This window comes from Schizophyllum commune (assembly GCF_000143185.2).
Source record: "Schizophyllum commune H4-8 unplaced genomic scaffold SCHCOscaffold_3, whole genome shotgun sequence".
NCBI classification, from domain to species: Eukaryota; Fungi; Basidiomycota; class Agaricomycetes; order Agaricales; family Schizophyllaceae; genus Schizophyllum; species Schizophyllum commune.
This window is the reverse complement of record NW_026089540.1, coordinates 566,979-589,434: the sequence shown is the minus strand read 5'-3', so window position 1 is coordinate 589,434 and position 22,456 is coordinate 566,979. Positions and strand designations below refer to the sequence as shown.

Here is a 22,456-nt window from a genome sequence, read left to right as displayed (position 1 = left end):
TCCCGTCCGTCATGCGTGCGCATTTGGAAAAGCTGAATAACCTCTGGCTGATTCCGAAGCGCCGCTCACCATACGTGCGGTGGAATGGCTGCCACATCGCGTGCGGCCTCACAGTTCTCAGGCCCCAGGCTATTCTGGGCCGGAGCAAAGGCTGATCGGCCTACGCAATTCCCATTTCGAGCCAGATATAAGGTGCGGGGGACGGGGAGCTCGTCGACGCCCCCGCCCCCGCCAGCAGTCCCCGCTGCACGTCGCTGCCACGTTCATCAGCGATCGGATCTCGGTCACGTCACCCGTGAGTATTTCCCAGCCCTTGTCTCTTCCCACCATGTCCCCGTACTTTCCGCCATGCGGAACGTCCATTCGTCGTCCTCCCTTGCCCTTCAACTTGTTCGACTTCGAGCAAGTCGAACTTCGTAATCGCGACGATGATCTTCACGTGACCGCATCGTCGCGCCAAATGTCGCAATAGGTCGCAATAGGGTCGCCATTGTTAATTTGGTCATGCCTCTAGGTCGTCTGGGACATCCTGCAACCTCCCCTCGTCAACGACACAACCCATCGAGCGCGCAGAACACTCATATTCACCATGGACGCCTGCCCGACCGAGCTGCACCTCTACATCTGCCAGCTCGCGTCCTCTGTGGACGACGGGCGCACCATCCGCGCATTGGCCAGCGTCTCCCACTACTACCGCTCCCTCGCGCACCACCTCATCCACACATCCGTGTCGCTATCTTCGGCGGAGCGCATCATCGACTTCGCGGAGAAGCTCGAAGGCGAAGACGGCGCCCTGCGAAGAGGGGTCAAGCACCTATTCATCTCCGATCGTCATACCTCCCCCACGCACCGCCCGCGATCGCAACACGTGCAGGAATCTATAGCGCGCGTTCTGAGCTTCACGGGCCCGTCGCTCGAGACGCTCTCCATACATTGCAGCAGCTTGCTCTCCAGCGCGACCCTGCTCGCCCATACTGCCTTCCGGATACCCTTCCCCCACCTTGAGGAGCTCACCGTGCACGGCCTATACCCCTTCCCATCCGATGCGCATACCCGACTTCCCCGCCTGCAACGACTGCACCTCTCCGGTCATCGTAACCCGCATGGGCTCCTGCAACTCGGCGGGATCGAGACGGCGTGCCCCGATCTGCGCGTCCTGCGCGTCGACGGCGTCTCAGGTGCCCCCGCCTTCGCCCGCGAGCTCCAGCAGGCGATGTGCGAGCTGCGCGACCCGCACCCGCTCGATGATGAGCCTGCAGGGTCGACCCTGGAGCTCTTCCCCGCGCGCTTACCTCCATTGATCGAGCGCGTCGCCGTGCAGCCGGCGAAGTCGGAAGCTCGGTCTGCAGGGAGGGCCGTAAAAGAAAACGCGATGATGCGCGTATTTGAGTCTATGTGCGAAGAGTTCGGGCAGGGTTCGGTCGAGGATGGCGAGGGGTCTGCGAAGGGAGCGCCGGGCTTGGACGATGATGATCTCGCGTTCGCATTGATCAAGCCTCCATCGGGTACGGAGGATATGTGCACGGCTATGCGGGATCTTTGGGCGCGGAGGATAGGTGGCGGCGATGATGGACTTATTTATTCGTAGTATTTATACGCACCTGTAGCATGGCATGGAATCCGGATTGCTTGTATCTCACGTCTTGATTCTACAATCATAGAAACATACCGGTCGTTGCTTGCGGTGTACAATAGCGAAGACCGTCGGTCTCAAGCTCTAGGGTTACTTGGGCGAGCACGGCGAATGCTGGGGGCCGAGCTGAATGCATACAGACAATGCATCATCACGCGAATACCTTGGGCGTTGATAGTGAGAGGGTATCGCACGCAGCCTTCGATGTACATGTACAACAGGCGAGATATACAATGTCCTTAGGTGCATGGGATGAGAGCGCGTACATCCGTTGTCGATCGTGCCGCCGATAGCCCTAAGGGCAGTACGGTGCCACTATCTGCGAGCGACGACCATCCCAGCGGTGAAAAGAACGATGCCCAGGTAGTACATAGCCGTGATGCCTTCAAAAGACGTTAGCAGCCGACCTCGTTTAATGACCACGCGCAACTCACTCCTCCGATAGTGCGGTAACATCCTCTTCTCGTACCCAAACATCGGCATCCCCATGAAGTTTGCCGCAATATGGGCGCTCACGGGCGCGAGGATGTTTCCGGAGATGAGGAATATGTCGACGCAGTAGGCGCCGAAGAGTGTGGTGTAGGTGAATTGGAAGGCTAGAAATGAATGAGCTCTGAGCGGAGAGGGCGGAGGTCGCCAAACCTGTCTGCGCCAACGCTTGCTGCAAGGCACTGTATGTTTTTCCTAGGTTGTTGTACGCCTCCCAGGCGTGATGAAGGTGCGCTGGGAGAGTTGATGAGATCATGAAGGCCTGATGATAGAGGAGACTTACCCATGCCGAACCAAAGAGGGGACCCCCATACGATCTTCCATCGCGCGGCCCCGCATAGAGTATATACAGCGACAATGCATGCGCGGAAGACTATCTCTTCCGTGATAGGCGCCTATAGTAGTCAGTATCTCGAATACGGTGTTCGGCTTACGACGCTTACCACCACGTAATTCCTGACGCCCACAGCATTGCCCACGGCGCCTTTCAAGCTCGCCAGCAACCCCGGAGAATACGCTTGATATGGCAGCCTCTTGCGCAGGTATATCACGTAGATTGGCCCGGTGTACAGGATTGGTATCAAGAGATACGGAAGGTAGAAACGAAAGACGCTTGAGATGACGCCGACTGGCGACGCAGACAAGAAACTAGAAACAGGTGGCAAGGGGAGAGCGAAGCCGAGGAGTTCGCGCCATTTGAGCACGTCCTTCACAGAAGGTTAGGGTTAGTGGGAGATGGAAGTAGAGCACTTACCATGCTGCAGATGTACAACAAGAGCAGGATAGAGAAGATGCTCGAGAAGGTGACTGCCCGCAGTCGCGTGCGAATGACCTCGGGGTCGTCACGGCCGCGCTTTTGAATCTCTGAAGAGGTTCGCATAGGTCAATATTCCCCTCGACTTTGCCACGACTTACCTGGAGAACTGCCAGTAGCAAAACGCAGCCGGCCCTCTTTGACCACGTATAGGGAGCCCACGTACGATAGCGCGAACGTGAAAGCCAAAAGGTGCGCCTCTGACGTGGGCAGGCTCATAGACATGGAAACGGGTGGCATAGTTGGGGAGGGGGTCAGTATGTATATGGAAGGTCGGAGAGAGAGGTATCCTGCACGGCGTGGAGATCCCGTGCAAAGTCAACATGCGGCGCGGGAAAAAGGCAGTGTCACGACGTAACGTGTCACATCATGAATATCGATGGGCGCTTGTGGGCGCACAAGACGTACCCTAAGTCACAGCGATACGTTGGCCAGGGATTGGCAGAGGACACAGAGCGATGATTAAGAGGGTTTTGAAGACATTTCATTGGAGTAGGTAAGCGCAGGGGTATCATATGAGTATGGTAAATGTCCGGCAATAAGGAGTTAGGCTGTGAAGGCCCTTATCAGAATAACGCGAAAGCGGCATACGATAGACGAGCGCCATTCAGAAGGCTATGAAAGAATCAGTGAAAGTCATTAGGGGAGTGAGATGATGACGCACCTGGATAGACCGATTCGGTGCAGAGGCGCGGTCGACTGGCGTCGTTAATATATGTGTACTGTTTTCTGTCCGGCGGCAAGCGGTAAGGAGTGCTCCTCGGTGTACGTGGGCAGGACTCCATACTGCCGGTGGACGAGGAGGTCACGGAGAGCATCGGGAGCGAAGACAACATTTGGTCCTCTCCGTCCACCTCGAGGGCGCTGGTAGGTGAAGGATCGACACGATACGCTGGAATCGAGTCGTAGTCGATGTCCTGCCCAGGACGAAAGGCATCCAGACTGAGCGCTTTGAGGTCGCGCGCCGCCTCGCGCAGCGTTATACGCTTCTTCGGGTCGAGCTCGAAGAATCGGCGTATAAACTGGAAGAACTCCGCCGTCATGTCGCCCAGTACGAGGAAGAACTTGGGACCAGATTCGAGGAAAAGGCTGTACAGCTTGTCGTCGGGCGTCGCCTTCGCCCAAGGTTTGCGTCCGGTGACGAGGTACAGGAGGGTCATCCCGAGAGACCACACGTCCGCGGGACCGTTGTCGTACTCCCCGACAAGGCTTTCGGGACTGCGGTAGAAGCCACTGCCCGCGCCCTTGCCGCGAGTCCAGTCGTCGGGGGTAGCGAGGCCGAAGTCGCATAGACGCCAAGTGCGGAGGTCGGCGGAGAGGAGAATGTTCTCAGGCTTGATGTCGCGGTGGTAGAAGCGCTTGCCGTGCATGTACGCCAGCGCGCTGATGATCTGGCCGAAGCCGCGCTTGAGAAGTCCCGGGCGGTCCGCAAAGATCTTCTGCTTCAGCGCGTCGTGCAGGTCGATACCGTCTGAGAGGTCCATGTGATGGTAGACGCCGCCGGGCGTCTCGTAGGCGCCCCAGAGCGAGACGATGTTGGGGTGGCCGTAGAGAGCGGCGTGGATGCAAGTCTCCTCTTGCTGACGCTGAGCGACGTGAAAGCGAGCCTCAGGCTTCTTCTGCACCTTGATGGCTACCAGCTCGTTGTTGCGGTAGGTGTCGACGGCGCGGTAGACGCTGCCAAAGCTGCCGCATGCGAGGAGGGCTTCGAAGCGGAATCTGTCGTACTCGAAAGGCGAATAGAATGAGTTGTCCATTGTTGTGTGAGTTGACGTTCCGGGTTACAGATGGCGAGGTGATGGCTTTGTATGAGGTGTGAGGACAGAAAAGAGTGCCCTCTTCTTATACTAAAGCCAGGGAATAGGGGACTGTCTTGAACATCGTCGTGAAGCAACCGAGAATTAGACATTTCAGAAAAGCGGTGCAGAGCCGGCAATCTAAGTATTTGTTGAGCTTAAGGTCATGAACCTGCTACGAAATCCAAGGCTGAGGCAGAAGCAACCGTAGGAAAGGACATCATGATAGTTGAGAGCAAGAGCGGATATTCGGCAATGTCCGAAAGTCATCGTGAGAAGTAGGAGTAGCCTCGGATAGGGGCAAACCGCGCCGACCTGCTCTTGAACTTGGTCGTCATGCATCTCAGACAATCGAACTGCCTCACCCTTTCTACGTCCCCCATATGCCCGCCGACGTCATTCTGAATCATCTGGCTCTATGAACTCGCCTTTCTCGAAGATGACGCATATCCCGATGGCACTGGACAATCGTCTCGGCAAGCGCCGGCCGAGCATCTTCGAACGGGGAACGTGCAATAGAGACCACACGGCAGACCCACAGAGCCCCCATTGTTAATCAGAGCTTACGAGGAAGATGCTCGAAATGTGACCCACTTTGTCTGGATATAAAGGCCAGTAGCCGACGCTGGAGTGGTCACTGAACCACACTTGCTCTCCGCGTCCCATCCATTCCCCTCTACTATCCGCCTCCGCCCCCGCATCAGCATGGCCTCCGAAGTATTCAACATCAAGCCTGAAGACATGTTCACGCCGCGCGGCGAGGTGAGCTCTCACATGAGCCTTCTACGACGCAGGTCGCTCACCGTGTTCACCTAGAAATACGACCTCTCCATCATCCCTGACCTCTCTGGCAAGGTCGCCCTTGTAACTGGAGCGAAGTGAGCAAGCCACCCTCATTCTTTCTTTCAGCCTCCCGACGCATCCCTCGTCAGCTCCCCTGGAAGCATCGGCTACCAGGTCGCCCAGCATCTCGCACGGAAGGGCGCCAAGGTTTATATCGGCGCCCGCTCTGAGGCTAAGGCGAACTCTGCCATCGAAACGCTGTTGAAGACGAATCCGTCGCTCAAGCCCGAGCAATTGGGTTCCTTTGTGGCGGACTTGGGCGACCTGAAACAGGTCGAGCGCGCGGCCGATGCGCTTCTTGACAAGGAGAGTCGATTGGATATATTGGTCAACAACGCTGCTTTGTGAGTAAAAGTGTTGTCCGTCCGATATTGGTGAAGTCGATGCTGATGGTTTCTTGAAGACTCGCGCGGCCGCTGGACAAGAACGAGTACGACTTGTCCGTGTCAATGACGACCAAGTACGTTGGCAGCACCTCAAAATCGTCAGGCGCTGAACTGGATACAGTCACCTCGCCCCCTTCCTCCTCACTACTAAGCTTTTGCCGCTGTTCGAGAAGACTTCCCAGCAAGGGTCCGACGCTCCTCGTGCTGTCTTTGTAGGTCTCTCTTCGGACTGCGCATGTTTGCTGCTAATCGTCTGTCCCCTTTCTCATTAGGTATCAGCGGCGTCAATCAAGTGGCTCCCACCTACCGTACGCTTCCGCTCGGTCGATGACCTGAATGCGGATATGGGCAGCCCCGATGGGTTCTTTGCCAACTTCCAGCGCTATTGTACGTCACCTTCGATTGCTGTACCCCAAACCCCCACTCATCCTCAACTCCTCAGCCCTCAGCAAGCTCGCAAACGCCCTGACTGCAAAAGAGCTACAGCGCCGTGCGCCTTACCTGGTCTCCCTCGCCGTGCCTCCCGGCGAGATTGTGACCGATGGCACGCGCCCGATGCTCGAGGCGTCCGGTGGAGCTCCTGCGCAGGTCCTATCCGTCGAAGAGGGCGCGCTGGCGCCGGTGTGGGCTGCCGCGGCACCGGAAGCGGCCAATCTCAATGGTGCCTTTATCATGCCTTTCAAGGAAGTTGCGCCTGAGGACGGTCTGTTGAAGAACGAGGAGCTGGCGAAGGAGTTGTGGGAGACGAGCGAGGCGGTGATCAAGGATGTCCTGGCCAAGGCGTAAACAGTTTCTTCCTCACGAAGATCATGGTATACAGATTTGTACACCATATATGGACCGTAGCTCCTTCCTCAAATCGCTTCACGCTGAACATGGAGAGGTACAACTGCACATGTTATGTTCAACTTCTGATAATCGCGTGGCATGCCTCCGCGGCAAGACCGTGTTGCTCGGGGAGTCCAATTCCCCTGTTCTTCGGCGCTTGAAAGGTAAAGACGAGTCGTCGTCTGCCATGATGGATGACAGAAGCAAGCAGCGGACGGCTTTCACTTAAGCGCCGAAGGCTGCTTTAGGAGCGCGGCCCGGTTCTCCGACAGGCGCCTATTTCCTTGATCACGCCCGTCATGGCGAGCTGCCCCCCGCCAGGTAAACGCGCTCGCACGGATGACTTAGACGCTTCGATGCCTCCATCCAAAGCTGTACGGCACAGTAAGCACTGGTATCGCGACGGCTCGATTGTGTTACATGTCGAAAATGTGCTCTTTCGCGTTCACCAGACGGTGCGTCCAAAACGATGATCCTAAACTTGGCAATCGACTCATATGTGAACTTCAGCTTCTGGAAGTCCACTCTGAGGTTTTCCGGGATATGTCGACCGCTTCGCAGCCTGATGGGAATCACATGCTGGATGGATGCCACGTCGTGCGCTTGACGGGCGATCGCTGTGAGGATTGGGTCCTTATGCTAGACTCGCTCTATGATGCCATCTCGTATGTGCTATCATCGCCTACATTTCCCCAAAAATGACCGATCCCATCCTCCCTTGGTCAGATACTGCAACCTCGCCGACAAAAGACTTGACGATACTAAGCTGCGCGCGGTATCCGCCGTCCTTCGACTGGCGACCAAATACCGTATGCCAACGCATCGCGAGAAGTCCCTCAAGACTCTCAGCACGCATTTTCCCAATCGTAACCACTTCGAGATCTCCCCCCTCGACGCGCCCATGCTTGATTCGACGTACGATATCATTAAGCTGGCCCGAGAAAGCAACGCACCAACCCTACTGCCGTTCGCCTTCCTCTACATCTCGTGCATGCGTGAACCAAGACACATCGTCCACAGCGAAAAACTCGGCGCTGAGGACAAGATCAGGATCCTTCACGGGATATTGCAGCTCGTACGCATGCAGCGAACTGAAGTCTATCACTCTGTGGACCAATTCAGGCGCTCGGTGGCTTGCACTGCCTCGTGCACACTGCCAACTTACCTGCTACCATGGTACGGCGATGACGCGGATGAGTTGTATTGGGTTGCAGATGGCGAAACTCACAAAGACAGAGTCAAACACTCCGACTTGCAATCGCATCTGTGCCAAACGTGCTATGAGACGGTGTTGGAAGAGGTCACCGAAGGAGAGCAGAAGATGTGGGAGGCAACACCGTCGATATTTGACCTTGGAAAAAGCTGGGACGATCTTCGGCAGATGCAGAACTATGATACCTGATGGCCACCTGTGACCTGTATACTGTCTTTGTCTGATGCTGTCTGAATGCATACCCTGGTTCAGTCCTTCGCCTCTCCATGCCATCGACAGTCACCCAGCCACGATGAAGTATATATGAAGGTAGAGCCACACCATCGAAAATGACGCTTACCGCATGACGGATCTAATCGCGGACCAGATACCCTTGGGCCTGCATTCGACATCTTGGAAAACACGATGAACCACGCAATGTGGATGGCGGGCAGCTCGTGATCCTGACAGAAATCATCTTCCAGACAAACAACAGCGTATCCGTCGCGGATGGTGTCTAGGTGATCGACAACAGACCCTTGGAACTCTCGGATACTCGCTCCAGGGCCTGCAAAGCATCAGCACGTCGTCGCACGCTTCAGGCGCCCTCACTCACCGACTGATGCACGCGGAAGAAGCGTATCCTCGACGTGCAGTATGACGGAGCCGTCGTGGAGCCAGTACTTATCGTGGCGCTCAGCAATCGCGTGAATAGAGGGTGCAACCATGCTTCGTCTTCTCGGGGAGGAGTGAGAGTGAGATGGGGAGAGGAAGACCGTCGCGGGGCCGACTCATATCCGGGAGACCAAACAGTCATGGCCATCGCACCGTATTGATGTAGCGCATTGACCCTCCTGAAGGCGCGATCGCCCAGCGACTCAGACTTAGCTTCGGCACCGCTGTGTGCATCCGGGAACTATGAGAATCTGAATGCAAGAGGAAAATATTGGCATCCCCCAATATGATCACAAGTGCATTCCACTAGTATGAAGTCGATAATAGATCGCGACGACAATGCATACAGTGCTTGATATATCTCGCCGCCACCAAAAAGCTCCGCCGCCAGCCATCATTGATCGTCATCTGCAGGGAGTTAGCGACGCGGTTTGCAAGGCAAACAACGCATGGACACGTACGGGTCGGGTGTGCTATCGTAATCTTGGATGCGTCGTAGCTCGTCCCAGTCTTTTCCCAGGCCAAAGATCTCCGGTAGACGCTCCCAGGTCTTCTGTCGCCCCTCGTAGAAAGTCGTAGACACGCGCTTGTAGCACACATCGCATATGGTCCTGCAAGCCTCCCGAGAATCGAGATTGTCGGCGAATATGTAGCAGGGAGAATGAGGATTATGAAAATAGGGCTGAAACAACGCAGATATGCTGCACTTGACGAAACGTTCACAGTTTTCGACCACTGCGAGGCCGTGGGCATACGGGAAGACATCCTTTCTCAGCGCGTCCAGGATGCCGAGAATGCCGTGGTACAGGTTGACCTTCAGCACCGCTGGCAGAGTGACATCCGTGAATATCTCATTCTCATCCAGTTCCGTGACGCAAAGGAGATACGCGCAAGGCAGCAGCGTCAAGGCATTCGTCTCGTGCGCGACGATCATGACGAGAACGATGTTCTGCGGAGGAGGTGGCGGATCTCTCACTTTGAAGAGACGATCAGAGTGGAAGTCTACAGACAGCAGGTTTATGCAAGTCTTCCTGAAGGCGATGATGCGGTACTTGGTCGCCAGACGAAGGAGCCTCAGAGTAGTGGGGATGCTGGTGTCGACCGAATTATGAATGTCAACCTCTAGCGTCACGAAGCTGCAGAGTGATCAGTATTCTACAACGCGCTCATTAGATTGGCCTGGCGCACTAGATTGGGTCGTATATTGCATCAAGAAGAGTTTCCCAATCTGCACTGGAGTCGCCCTCCAAACGAACGAGGGGGCACCCGTCCAAAAGGGCTTCACCCTCGGGTGGAGGGACGGTGAATAGATCCTTGAAGGCTTCGGAGAGCCTTTCCAGAGTCTACGACACGTCAGTATGTCTCTTCAAGCGCAGTCACCGTCGCATACCGACTGATGGACGCGAAAGAGAGTATCCTCGACATGAAGCACGACTGAGCCGTCGCGGCACCAGTGCTTGCCATGGCGTTTTGCCGCGGAGAGTTCAGGCGGGTCCTCAGTGCGCTGGCGCTTGGCGGCACGCTCTGAATTGTCTGCGGTCGACATAGCTCGTACGAAAAGTCAAGATGGTCCAGAACAAACCAGCATACTCGTCTTTATTCCCGAGCGCACAGACGGAGGGCCGGGCCGGCCCCTATCTACTGACTTCCCTCCAACGCTCAGGCGGGACGGACTCACATGAGCTCACAGATCGAGCCTCTCAGCGTACCTGCTCAGTTGAGGCGCACCCTAAGAGCAGCGAGTCGTGATTACTGGTCATTACACCACGGTAAAGTACTACATGGCGAGCCTTTTGGCGACGACGCCTACAGAACGAGGGCGGGCTTAGGCCTCGCCACTGGCGCTGATGGCGACGCGAGCCTGCGGCGTGCCGCTGTTGGAGCCCTTGCTCTCGATGTCCTTGACGACGTCCATGCCTGAGAACAAAGTCAGAGATAGTCATGGAAAGGCGACGAGTATCGCTTACCCTCAACGACCTCGCCGAAGACGACGTGGCGACCGTCGAGCCAGGGAGTAGGCACAGTGGTGATGAAAAACTGGGAGCTGCGTGAGCAGCGAAGAACGAAGGAAGCAAGAAGACGGATGCAGGGGAAACGCACCTGCGAGCCGTTGGTGTTCGGGCCAGCGTTCGCCATGGAAAGCAGACCAGGGCGCGTGTGCTTGATCTTGAAGTTCTCGTCTAGTCAAAGCATCAGCCAGAGTTCCAGCATGTCCGAAAAGTTCACGCACCATTGAACTTCGCGCCGTAGATGGACTTGCCGCCCGTGCCGTTGAAGTTCGTGAAGTCGCCGCCCTGGATCATGAACTGCATACGCGCGATGTCAGCAAGCGCCCGGAGAGCAAAGCGTAGCGTCCGCACCGCAGGGATAATGCGGTGGAAGATGCTCCCCGCGTAGCCAAAGCCGTGCTTCCCCGTCGCCAGCTCGCGGAAGTTCTGCGCCGTCTTGGGCACGACGTCGTCGTACAGCTTGAACGTGATGCGCCCGGCAGCTTTGTCGTCGACCGTCACGTCAAACTGGGTGCTTGCATAAGTTTTCAGTACACTTCCGCTGTACTCAATGCACGTACGAAGACATTGGGCGCCCTGTACGACGGCGAAGTCAGCCTCGATCCTTTGCCTTCGTGAGGAGGAATACATACGGCTTGCTACCGCCTGCGGCATTCAAGACGAGACGGGAGGTCGAGAAGTTCCGGACCTGAGGGCGCAAGACGGAGGTGAAGGCGCGAGACATGGTGACTGAGCGAAAGGAAGAGGGGACGTGGAGTCGACCGGCGCGCGGAAGGACGCCAAATTTCGCACCGGAAAGCCGGAGTGACGTGACGGCACGCGGTTGTCACGGTTGAGTTCGACTATCAAAGCAGCCTTATAGCTTGGTTCTTCCCGTCGTCTGCTGAGGAAATCGAGCCTTGTCAGAAGTAGTCAATGGAGGCTACGAGAGGAGAGAGCAAATTATCTTGGGGCCTCACGACAAGTCGAACAACACGCTACCATTGAGCGGCTCGCGCGACCACACCAGCATACGCAGGAGGGCATCCCTGACGTTCGGGCCTCTCGGAAGAGCTGGATGCCAAAAGCAATAGACTGTAATAAGATAACGACAGGACAGGAATAATTACAATGGATGCGATGATTACACTGACATAAGAGCAGCGAATAGGAATTACACCAAAGTGCCCATACGCTTGCGACTTGTGCACAACTGCGTCCAAGTCGCCAATGCGCATGAGACCCTCTTCATCAGCCCGCCGCCTGGTATTAGTGACGCGCAGCAGCCCCCGCGCAGGTATATACAGATGATGCATGATACACGAATCGGCGATCCATGGATCCATGATACACGAGTCGCCGCTCTCAAGATCATAAGCCGGTCGTACGCGCCGCGTGTCACATAGTCGTGTCTCCCCAACAGATGCAGGCAGGCGCGGGTGCCCCGCTCATACGGAGCACCTGCCCCTCCTACACCCCTCCCCTTCTGCAACAACACCATACTCCGCGAAACATCCAGCCCGTCATGTGAGGCGCGCATCGACATGTAAGACGTGCACGGACATGTGAGGTGCGCACTGACATGTAAGACGCGCACCCCACCAGTCACGCGCTCACCAGACCTTCTCCCCCGCTGGCGAGCTCCGTGTCGGGCTCGGCGGCGACGAAGAGCGCGGCGTCAGCGCGTGCTCCTCATCCCACGGCAGCGCCCCGTACGCCGCGCGCCTGCGCTCATGGGCAGCAAAGGCGGCAGCGCACAGTGATTGGGCAGCAACGCCGCCGCACACGAGCACGCCGATGGCGAGGATGGGCCGCCACGTCCAGCGGATGATGCGCAGGATCCATTCGACGACGTTGCCGACAATCTTGATGGCAGCGGCGTCGGCGCGGTGCCAGGATCTGTCGAGCAGTTAGGACGTGATCAAAAGGTCGAACATGGTCGAGGAAGTGGTCAGGCGGGGTAAGAGGGGGTTTTGTGAAGAGGATGGAAGGTAGACGAAGGCGTGTCAAGAGGGTTTGATGAAAACTCTATGGTCTCCGTCAGACCGCCCTCCCGTCAGGGTCCTGTCGAGCGCCTCGTCCTGCTAGACGCTGCGTTCGAAACGAGGAGGCGCGCTGAGCAGGGTGCGCCTAGTCGGCTAGTTCATCATAGGCAGCGATACGGCAGCGACATGCGCGTAGTCGGACTGCATCGAACTCCGGGCGAAGTCAACCGCAGTCCGCCCACCGCCTCCGCCGCGGATCTCTGCCAGAATGACGATTTTCGCGCGTAGGACGTCACGCGTTCTTCGCAGGTGGTCATCGTGAAGAAGAAGACGACGTACCCTGCACCGAAATGCTCGAAGATGTGGTTATTGCTGATGCCGCCAAGCTTGTAACCCTCGGGGAGAACCTTGAGCTGGTCGCGTTGTGGGTATAGGGCGTGCATCGTTGAGATGAAGTGACAGCCAGCAGAGAACCTGGTAAGCGGGTAAGCACGCGCGCTCGAGACCGCGACCAAAGCCCAGGAACAACGCACATGTCCGTCGCGTAGAGCGAGATCCAGTTGAGATCATAGGCTTGCAGCCGCTCGATCACAAAGCCTAGGAACGGGTTCCCCGGTGTGGAGGTGAGGAACGCGTTGTTGATACCCGTCGGGAGGCCTGGCGGGGACAACCAGGACTGCGTGAGGAACGGGTCGAGGGGGACCTTGCACTTGACGTCCAGGTCGAGGTAGATGCCGCCCATTTTGTTCAGGATGAGGTACCGGATGACGTTCGAGCGCTGGATTTCTGCGGGGTAGGGGGCATGGTGAGCGGGGAACGTGTTAAGGGGGAGGACGGGCGCACCCTGTCCGTAGCCGCGGTACATGTCAAAGAGGTCCGGGTAGTTCTCCTTCACGAACGCGTCCGCGTTCTCGTCCTCCCACATGATGAACGTCCAGTTGCGCCCCTGGTGAGCGTCGAGGCAAGACTGGCGACCGGCGATCCACTTCTCGCGCATCTCGATGTTCCCCAGGCGAACCTGGTGCAGGATGCGGGGGACAATCTCGGGCGCGTCGGGCGGGGGGCGCACGGCGAGGAGGTCGAAGCCATCCCCCTCACCGATGACCGCCGTCGGGAGGAAGGTGAACGCAAAGTAGGTGTAGGCGAGACAGTAGGCGATGTAGATGCGGTGGCGCGCGAACCAGGTGATGGCGAGGAGAGTGGGGGCAGCGATCCAGGCGAGACGGCGCGCGTTGAACGCGCGGGAGAAGGAGGGCATGGCGAATGCCTGGAGATGGACGAAGAAGGAGAAATAAAAGGGAAAGGAAGTAGAGGGAAATTACGGCGATGCCAAGAAATTGAAATGACGGGAAGTCGCTGACTTCGCATCTGATTCCACGGCCTGCACCCCGCGTGCCGGCGCTTTTGCGTCAGGCACTGCCTCGTCACAGTTATTGTCCCCGAGGGGGATTGGCGGTGCCCTCGCTAGCCTCGTAGTCTATCAGAGTCAAGGACATGGGGGGGCGAGCGTGCCAAGGAAAATATACGCTCGTAGATCCTCCCCCGGGCTCAGAGCCTTGGAAGGCGCCCGAAGAGATGGGTGTCAGCTTACGCGATCTCCATGATGTCCTCAAACGTCTCTCGGAAGTGGTGGAAGGTCCCGTCGGGCCGGTATCGCAGCTATGACTGGTCGGACCGAGGTGAAGGTCTATCCTCCGCCGACTTTTGGGTTCGAAGGTCGTCCGGAGCCCGATCGGAAAGCAATCACACGGTCAAAGTCAATCTTCCTCCATCGCAAAGCGTCCAGATTGTATAAAAGTCCTCGAGTAGCGAAGTAAAGTCCAGAGATAATCTACAGTACAACAATGAAGCCTGGCCGATACGCGACCAGGCTTCGGGTATGCTCATCACGTTGTAGCTCACGGGAGCAGCGCCCATACCAGGTTGCACAGCCGATTTTCTACAATCCCACCGTCTCAATCACGAAGCGGAGCGCGGGAGTCAGCGTGAGTCTGGCGCACATCAAAGAGGAAACACTTCAGTACTTGCGAGGGACTTATAATGCGGCGCGTACTGACCGAGAGACATTCAGTCCAGGCGAACACCGTTGATGTCCTGGAACTGTTGCTTGTCCTTGATCAGCTCCGCGGACGACCTCCAGCTTTCGATGCGTTCTGGAGATAGAAGTTAAGCAAGATGTCGTAACACAAAGCGATGAACATACGCGTCTCTTTCGCCTCCTCGGCGGCCTTTTCTGCGGGCGTCGCTTTCTGCGCCTTGCGACGCATGTAGAAGAAGCGTCCTCCAAGGAGCAGGGCGCAAAGGATGAAGAAACCTATCGATGGCAATTCAGTACAATGCACTGCATTTCTAAATCCATACTCACCGAGGATGCCCAGGAAGATCTTCACTCCAAGCGCGAGTCCGCCGCCATCACCACTCGCCGCTCCCACTGCGTTCAGGTCCCCAGAATCAGCCGCGTCGGGGTCGGGGTAGGCCATGCCTTTGACATTCACCGCCTCGAACTCGACCGCTGCCCACGAAGGGTCGGTGAGCGGGATGATGCCGAGGAAGGGCGTGTCGGAGGACGCGCGCGCCAGATTGGGCGAGGAGCGAGGGTGGGGCGACGAGCGCTCATGCTGGTCAGCACGGCGGTGTCGGCGTCGTAATCGAAGGTCGCCCTCGTCGCCAGCGCGACGCCAGTCGGACGGTCCGCCACGACGCCAGTCCGAAGGTCCACCACGACGCCAGTCCGCGAGGCGCTCGCCGGCTTCGGTGCGCCGCCAGTCAGAGGGACCGCCACGACGCCAGTCCGACGTGGGCACATCGCGGCGGAAGTCCGATACGGGCACACCACGTCGGAAGTCAGATACGGGTACTCCACGACGGAAGTCAGAGGTGGGTACGCCTCGACGGAAGTCGGATGTGGGCACGCCGCGACGCCAGTCCGAGGTGGGCACATCGCGCCGCCAGTCAGATGGACCTGCGCGCTTGCGCTGGCCATGCCACGCATCCGGGTTCTCGTACGCGAGCACGCTGTAAACGTTGCGCATGAACGGCGTGCCGAGCACGATATCGACGCCCGCGCCATTACTCGACGAACTATCCAGGTCCGCGACCGCTTGTATCGCGCCCATGCACGACCCGGTCCCCGCGCCCCGCCCGCCGCCGCCGCCGTCGATCACCATGTCGCTCGGGTGCAGGGGCACGGCGATCCGCGGCGAGTCGTTGCTGCCCGACTCCGCGAGCGTGAAGGTGAGGTTGAGCGGCGTCGCGCAGGGGAGGTAGTACACGCCGTCGCTGCCGGGCCCGACGCCGACGGCGCCGTACACGGCGTTCGCGATGGTGGAGGTGGTGAGGATGAGCGGGACGCCGGAGTCGAAGACGGCGCGGAGGGGCGCGCCGAGGAGCGCGGTGTCCGCTGTCAGGTTGTTCTGGTTTGTCCCCGCATCGGGGCCTTGGACGGTAGATGGGTGCGCGTCGATGCCCGCGAGCTGCACCTTGAAGAGGAGTTCTCCGGATTCATCTGAGGATAAGCCGAGGTAGGAGAGCGAGGACTCGACGTCCTTGCCGTCTGGCAGACGCAGTTGCTCGGGCGAGGGATGCGTACCGAGGCCGAGGAGGGAGGGGTAGCGATCGCTCCCCGGGCGCCCCAGCAGCATCCCGATGAACTTGTTTCCCGGAGCACCATCCGCGCCGAAGAGCCCCTTCGTGACCGCATCCCCGCCGCCGTCCTTGGACGCGATGAGGGAGTTGTCCGGCAGCGCGAGACCCAGCACGCCGTTGAACTCGTCCCCAAGAGGCTCGTTCGTGACGTTTGACGCCGCAGCGAGCGCCTGGGCGTTGATCGACGCGGGGCCGATGCGAACCGTGTCTTTGACGACATCGCCGGAGACTTGGCCCTGCAGGTAGGAGATGGAGAAGTCCGCGGAAGTTGTCTGGGCGGAGGATGATGATGAGGGGTCGTAGGTGTGCCCTGAGGACTTGCAAGCGGAGGTCTGGCAGGAAGGGGAGGCGAGCCACAGATCAGAGGAACCGGTGTCGACCTGGACGTAGACCGTCTGAGGAGGCGTGCCGACCTTGAGGGGGACCATGTACGAGCTACGCAGTGTAAGTTTAGAGGGAGTATCATGAAGCAATGAGTACGCACACGTCGTAATTGCCATTCTGCAGGGTGGCCATCTCGACGAGATATTCGTTACCGCTGTCGCGTATGCTCATTGCGTCCATGCGCATGTTTGCCATTATCACAATAGTCCTGGGCCGTGCAGGACAAGGGAGGGGGATATGCAAAGGAGAGAGCGCAGGTCAATGCTGCATACAAAGTAACGAGTGAAGGTGGAGAACAGCGATGGTTCAAGGATGGATGGCGGCTGCGACCTTCAAGGGGACCTCCCTAAGAGAGATCAGTATGTGCGAGGTATTCTGCGTGAAGCACTTACGGGGTAGACGGTCCAGCGGCTGTGAGAGGGAAGGAGCGAGCAGATGCACGCCCGTCGTGAGGAAGGAGTGATCTAGCGCGACCCTTGATCATTCTCCCACTCCATTCAATCACCACGCGTCTTGCTCCTCTCCTAGACCGGTAGCACGGTCCCTCTTACCTCGCTTTCCTCAGCAAAGAGGGGCTGGTCACCAGGCTGCTCCTCTCCGATGCCCTCGCCGGTCGCTTGACGTGTCGGGAGTCGGGACCGAGGGTGTGCGCTTGACGGCGGCGCGCGGCGCGCGTCATGGGATCCGCGGGCGGGTGGCTGTGCGCTTTCCGCCTGCGTCTGCTCCTGCTCTTATGTGCGTGTCGCTGGCGCGGGCTGGACGGTGGCGTGGTGTTGTCCGTCCGTCGACCGCCGGCGACTCCCGCAGGCCCTCCCGCGTCCCTCCCGCACCCCTCCCTTGGCGGTCGTCACGTCACACGCCGACTTGAACCGCGACGTTTCCTTTTCGAGCGAGAATTCGAGAAACGACGTGTGCCATCGCTGTTGAACGCGATTTTTGACTCCTTTCGATTTCCGTCCTCGGACTGCCCGGGATGTGTACTACCCGTGAATGCAAGACGATTTGTAGCTCGACTGACCAATTCCTGCACTCCCTGATTTTAGGTGCCCTCAGCAACTCTCGAAAGCGTGACATCCGGCTTGTATAAATTGTGCTGGTCGTCGCCGTGCCTCGTTCGACGTCGGGTAAGCTGGAGGTGGTAGGGTGTGGTCGGTACTAGTGTTCTACAAGTGCTCGAGTGGCTGCCCACCCTCACTCCCCTCCTACCGATTTTACACTCCCTGTCACTCCCACCTGCCAAGCTAAATCCCTACTAACCGTCGGCTACGTTAGTGATCTCGCGACTCGTCGAGGCCAACGGATCCCATCCGTATACGTACATCACACCGGAACACCCGCCCGAGGCACGGGCCAGTCAAGGGCCAGTCCCGCCTCACCGTGGCTTGCCGTCTCGCCGTGATCTCATTCTCCAGTCTCGTACGAGCCGTCGGGATATATATATGAGGGTGCTTTGCACTGACACTAGGTACAAGCTACACTACCTTACTCGTGAGCATCCAAATCTCGAGCGCAAGCAGTGAGTCGAGCGAGAGTGCAGGGAGTAAGGATGGCGAGCAAGACGAGCTTGAGGTTGCAAGCAAGACGAGCATGAGATGAGCATGACGAGCACAATGAGCAAGGTTGGATGGTGAGCTGGATGGTGATGAGAAGATGAGGACGCTGTTAAGAAGGTGAGTAGACTGTTGAGCAGACACTGTCAAGAAGACGAGTTGGTGAGCATAGCCCGTCAAAGGACCTGGCGAGACTCGGGAGTGGCGAGATGCGGAAGATGAGTCGAGACTAGGAAACCCTGACACGTTGATGGGGAGAGAAGTGGCGAGACTCGAATTGAGGGGCTGGCGAGATGAGACGAGCTTGACAAGACAGCCTTTGAGTTGATGAGACGAGCTCGATGAGATACGCAAGACAGCAATGAATACAACAAGAAGGCAAGAATTATAACAAGGTATAGAGGAGTCGAGCAAGACAGCGAGAGCGAGTACATAAACACAAGATAAGGAGGGCGAGCAGGAGTATAAGTACGAGCTCATGTGAAGGGAGCAGGAGAGCGCAGGACCACAGGACGAGCAAAGGGAGCAGAAGTGAGGATGGGAAGTACAGAAACGATAGCCTTGCTCGCTGGGGGTCGATACATTGTTTCAGGGCTCGGGCGGCGCTCGAGGGACTGAGGGACACTCGGAGGGATTTGGGGACGTTTGGGAGACTTGAGGACGCTTGGGGGGCTTGTGGACTTGTGGAGAACTGACGACAGTTGATTTAGAATCAAAGGGATGGTATTAAGCCGCTCGGCAGCCGGAGATAGGTCGCCTCAACGCTTGGGGTGGTCGCGCTCGACTTGGGTGGGTCAGGCGAAGATGGAAGCATGTGGAAGGCGACTAGATGGAAGGGAGAAATCGCCGGGAAGTATAATCAAAGGTGTCGGTGTCGAAGGCACAGGGAAGGACGGGAGAAAGCGGCGGAAAGTGGCTCTGAAGGCATCGGGAACTGTTGTTGAACGCGTCCAGATACCTCAATGGAGACGACGGGCAGGACAGCGGAGCAAGGGCTTGAAGCGCCGCACACCGGACGGCGATACGTTGCTTCAGCGCTTGGCGGGGTGCTCTGGAACTTTGCAAGCACTCTGGATCATCGTAAGCGTCTTCCTAACATTTGAGAAACAGCCCACGCACCGTATCTACCCGCTCGGCGGACGGAGATTCATTGCTTCAACGCTTCGCGAGTAAATCAGGCTCGGGCGAGCTCTAGAAATACGGGGAGTGGCGGGAGGGTGCGAGTGAGCAGCAAGAAGGCCTTCAGAGCGACGAGACAGCGACGCAGAGGCTAGGCCCGCAGCAGCGATGTCTACAGACGGATGTGAGCGCCGGTAAAGCAGCTGGAACGTGACACGCACCTTATTTACCCGCTCGCCGGACGAAATTCTGTTGCTTCGGCGCTTCGAGCGCGTCGTGAGCGTGAGCGTCGTACGTGGCGTGAGCAGAGGAAGAAAGGCCTGAATGGCTGTTAGCATCACTAGGAACGCATTCAGAATGCGAACACATACCGTATTAGCCCGCTCGGCGGACGGATTTCTGTATACTCATCGCCTAGGGCACTTGTGCGATATCAATTTAGAGCGCTGGCGACGACAAGTGCGGCATTCTGTTTCGAGAGGGGCATCGACGTGGGAGAGCAAGCTTGTGGAACCGCAAATATCGCACGAGAGAGAACGCACCATGAGCAAATCGGCGCGGCGGCCCCGCGCAGGTCCAGAATTCCACGCGCCGCGGCAGAAAAATGATCGGCACAAGGTCAGAAGCAAGGGCACGATGTACTCCGTTGTCGGAGAACGTGGATCGCGGCGTCTGGGTGCGACGGCGGAACATGGGGAAATACGGGAGATGAGGGCGGGCGGAGAGCAACAAGTCGTCAATTCGATGCGGGCCGCGGCGCGGAGAACGTGCGCCGAGACCGCCCGCAGACCCTGAGCACCTACCAGATCGAGAACAATAGTCTCCCCAGCACCTACCTTCGTCGTCTATATCACCCGCTTTTGCTAATTCCTTGACTCGTGGGTTTCTTGCTGCAGTCGAGAGATGAAGACACGATCCCATTTCATCCGAAGCGCGCGTAGACAGCCATATCCCAGATCTCCACCTCACCCTCTGACGCGCCTCCCGAGAACAATAGTCAGGGCGCTCGCGGGACGGAGATGGCGGTCGGAGACAACCAGCGCCCAGATAGGCGCCCGGCGCCCGCCCCGCCAACCCGGTCCTCGGCAACTGCCGACCGCGCTTCACCCGCGGGAGCTTTTCGTTTCCCATACATCCACCACGTCCCCCGCGAGTTCGTCCGCGGCGCGCAATTCGTCGCATGTGGGACCTCTCATCCGTCGAGTACGATGTTTAGCTCACCTTGCGATCTCTCGAAATCACGAACAGTGCCTATGACGACGCGCGGTGGGATCCTGAGCCCACGGCACCTACCCCCCATTATATGTCGACGAAGAGTTCAGGGGATGTAAGCACTTTTGAGAAGGGGTAAAAGGCGTACTATGAGAAGCTGAGGGCGAGACCGAGGCCTTGAAAAGTTCAAGACCTTGAGCCTGAACTTGTAGGAGAGGACGTATAGATAGATGGAGATGCGGCGGCGCGTGCTTCGCAAAGTCTCATTGACGGATGTCGGCGGAGGAACGTGCTAATACCACACCCCAGATCTTTAGAACGCTTTTATACCCTAGGATTGACCTACACGCCGTTCGCATGGGTGAACCGAGCATGTGGCGTCGCATCTCGTGAGTGAAAACTACAATATCCGACACCTCTACTGACCAGATAAGTATACCCCTGTGTAGAGTTAGTACTATGGAATCTGATTATGACGCTTGGAGTGCGACTGAATCCGCCCCCGCTTTCTGTGCAAAACGCCTGTCCCCGCTGCCTCAAGATCCCCCGTCCCGAATGTCCACGTCACCGGCTTCTGCATCACCCGCGGGCTTCTCGAGTACTTTTCCCAGCATATCGACATTGATATCCGGCACGAGACACGTCGTCCGACCTGCAAACTCTACAGATACTTCACCCGTTAGTTCTCCTCCCCGCTCGTCTACTTCCGATTTCCGGCTCAATCACACATCCAGCCGCGACGATCTCGGCGCACAATTACGCAATTAACCCGACGGAAGTCTGATGCGTGACGACGGAGGCCGCGCCACGCTCGAGGCCGACTCGTCAACTTGCCTTGGCGAGTTGAGCCGCAGACATCCATAGCGCGGGCCTACCCCTCCCAACGGCACGACATGTCGACAGTGACTCCAACACGTGTCACTACGTGCGCGGCGGGATTTTGGCGGGACCGAGTGAGTAGCCCACGCGCGGACAAGGCGCGCTACTTTGGGAGCGGCTCAAAGCCTGCCGAATGGAGATAGAGCAATGATCTCGCAGAGGTCGACTTTTCCTCCCTGCCCCCTTCCTCCTCGCGCGGTCTCGGCCCTGTGACGCGTCACGCCCAGCCTCGTGTACCCTCCGCGCATGCTCTGGCGAGCCCTGCTGAACACCGGACGCGTCGACGACGACGCAGAACGCCTTGAACGCGCAACGGCTCCCCGCGCAAGAACGGGTTTGCCACACCCGAGCCCCGCCTTCCGGCGGTCCGGACCCGGCCTTCCCTCGCCGCAGAGGTACGTCTGGATTATTTCCCGCCGAGATCTCGCTGACATTCGCGCAGGGATAGACGGAAGATTGTGTGCGCGCCGGGTGCGCTCGTTCCCCCAATCTTCCGACTTTTGCTGGGCAGGTCTCGGTCGCGGACCGCCGAGGTCCTCTATCGGTGATGGCAGGCTCCGGTCTGGAAGTTTTGCGGAACCAGGGCACGGCATACTGCCGTTGTGCAGGGTATAAGAGGCGGCGCGTCTAGCCATCTCATTCACCATCCGACACCTCCCTCCTATTTCTCCCTCCTCTTCTGACCCTTCCTACTTTTGCTTTCTCATGTCTACTTTCTCGACGGCTAGCGTCAGTCTTTCAGCTTACAGTGCTCGCTTTACTGACTATTCCTTCACAGCCTACCTATTTCCTTTGCTCCGTCTCGACTGGTAAGTCTCTCCTTTCGTTCATTGTTCAGATTAGCGCTAATTATCCTTTCTACTCAGTCTACTACATGTACGAGTAAGTCCTCTCTAATCTACCCTTCCGTTCGACTACTAATCGTGCGCTTCTAGTCCTACTGCCATCACGCCACGCCTCGACTTTTAATTCCAGACCGCGCACCATCAATCGACACCAAACGCACCTTGCCTTCGTTTTATCGCCTTCATAACGGTA

At 57.8% G+C, this 22,456-nt stretch overlaps 10 protein-coding genes across 10 annotated transcripts in view; 3 read left to right on the top strand and 7 right to left on the bottom strand.

The window, feature by feature from the left end:
• The first annotated feature begins 498 nt into the window (after positions 1-498).
• Positions 499-1,674, top strand: SCHCODRAFT_02614017 (uncharacterized protein). Its single transcript, XM_050344636.1, has one exon. It carries the CDS (start codon positions 590-592, stop codon positions 1,586-1,588), a length of 999 nt encoding a protein of 332 aa, XP_050201501.1. The 5' UTR covers positions 499-589; the 3' UTR covers positions 1,589-1,674.
• A 30-nt stretch (positions 1,675-1,704) lies between these two features.
• On the bottom strand, positions 1,705-3,229 carry SCHCODRAFT_02614015 (uncharacterized protein). The gene is made up of 7 exons (XM_003033603.3): positions 3,038-3,229; positions 2,877-2,986; positions 2,566-2,829; positions 2,406-2,517; positions 2,276-2,356; positions 2,068-2,229; positions 1,705-2,016 (listed from the first exon to the last, which is right to left on the bottom strand). The coding sequence occupies exons 1-7, from the start codon at positions 3,174-3,176 to the stop codon at positions 1,949-1,951; spliced, it is 936 nt and encodes a 311-aa protein (XP_003033649.1). The 5' UTR covers positions 3,177-3,229; the 3' UTR covers positions 1,705-1,948.
• A 177-nt stretch (positions 3,230-3,406) lies between these two features.
• Positions 3,407-4,956, bottom strand: SCHCODRAFT_02568248 (kinase-like protein). The gene is made up of 2 exons (XM_003033602.2): positions 3,601-4,956; positions 3,407-3,551 (listed from the first exon to the last, which is right to left on the bottom strand). The coding sequence occupies exons 1-2, from the start codon at positions 4,691-4,693 to the stop codon at positions 3,544-3,546; spliced, it is 1,101 nt and encodes a 366-aa protein (XP_003033648.2). The 5' UTR covers positions 4,694-4,956; the 3' UTR covers positions 3,407-3,543.
• A 517-nt stretch (positions 4,957-5,473) lies between these two features.
• SCHCODRAFT_02492848 (NAD(P)-binding protein) lies at positions 5,474-6,747 on the top strand (the record flags this gene model as incomplete). The annotated part of the gene is made up of 7 exons (XM_050342975.1): positions 5,474-5,494; positions 5,549-5,610; positions 5,665-5,919; positions 5,979-6,035; positions 6,083-6,173; positions 6,234-6,348; positions 6,404-6,747. The coding sequence occupies 7 exons, from the start codon at positions 5,474-5,476 to the stop codon at positions 6,745-6,747; spliced, it is 945 nt and encodes a 314-aa protein (XP_050201500.1).
• Positions 6,748-7,080: 333 nt separating this feature from the next.
• SCHCODRAFT_02614009 (uncharacterized protein) lies at positions 7,081-8,263 on the top strand. Its single transcript, XM_003034164.3, has 3 exons — positions 7,081-7,244; positions 7,300-7,454; positions 7,516-8,263. The coding sequence occupies exons 1-3, from the start codon at positions 7,089-7,091 to the stop codon at positions 8,189-8,191; spliced, it is 987 nt and encodes a 328-aa protein (XP_003034210.1). The 5' UTR covers positions 7,081-7,088; the 3' UTR covers positions 8,192-8,263.
• A 624-nt stretch (positions 8,264-8,887) lies between these two features.
• Positions 8,888-10,232, bottom strand: SCHCODRAFT_02614006 (uncharacterized protein). Its single transcript, XM_003033601.3, has 4 exons — positions 10,047-10,232; positions 9,845-9,999; positions 9,118-9,792; positions 8,888-9,064 (listed from the first exon to the last, which is right to left on the bottom strand). Exons 1-4 carry the CDS (start codon positions 10,200-10,202, stop codon positions 9,061-9,063), a joined length of 990 nt encoding a protein of 329 aa, XP_003033647.1. The 5' UTR covers positions 10,203-10,232; the 3' UTR covers positions 8,888-9,060.
• A 109-nt stretch (positions 10,233-10,341) lies between these two features.
• SCHCODRAFT_02723899 (uncharacterized protein) lies at positions 10,342-11,295 on the bottom strand (the record flags this gene model as incomplete). The annotated part of the gene is made up of 5 exons (XM_003033600.2): positions 10,342-10,573; positions 10,624-10,693; positions 10,757-10,836; positions 10,887-10,962; positions 11,017-11,295. 5 exons carry the CDS (start codon positions 11,293-11,295, stop codon positions 10,482-10,484), a joined length of 597 nt encoding a protein of 198 aa, XP_003033646.1. The 3' UTR covers positions 10,342-10,481.
• Positions 11,296-11,642: 347 nt separating this feature from the next.
• On the bottom strand, positions 11,643-11,960 carry SCHCODRAFT_02492717 (uncharacterized protein; the record flags this gene model as incomplete). The annotated part of the gene is made up of 1 exon (XM_050342969.1): positions 11,643-11,960. The coding sequence occupies one exon, from the start codon at positions 11,958-11,960 to the stop codon at positions 11,643-11,645; it is 318 nt and encodes a 105-aa protein (XP_050201499.1).
• Positions 11,961-12,490: 530 nt separating this feature from the next.
• SCHCODRAFT_02183217 (uncharacterized protein) lies at positions 12,491-13,973 on the bottom strand. The gene is made up of 2 exons (XM_050342005.1): positions 13,163-13,973; positions 12,491-13,103 (listed from the first exon to the last, which is right to left on the bottom strand). Exons 1-2 carry the CDS (start codon positions 13,885-13,887, stop codon positions 12,791-12,793), a joined length of 1,038 nt encoding a protein of 345 aa, XP_050201498.1. The 5' UTR covers positions 13,888-13,973; the 3' UTR covers positions 12,491-12,790.
• Positions 13,974-14,374: 401 nt separating this feature from the next.
• The window catches only part of SCHCODRAFT_02613917 (acid protease), a 51,113-nt gene continuing 43,031 nt past the window's right edge, over positions 14,375-22,456 (bottom strand). Inside the window, exons 3-6 of the mRNA XM_050344635.1 lie at positions 14,995-16,709; positions 14,833-14,943; positions 14,687-14,782; positions 14,375-14,620 (exon numbers count right to left, since the gene is read on the bottom strand). Coding sequence (XP_050201497.1) covers positions 14,697-14,782; positions 14,833-14,943; positions 14,995-16,709 — 1,912 coding nt within the window. The 3' untranslated portion in view covers positions 14,375-14,620; positions 14,687-14,696. The remainder of the gene's footprint in view (positions 14,621-14,686; positions 14,783-14,832; positions 14,944-14,994; positions 16,710-22,456) is intronic.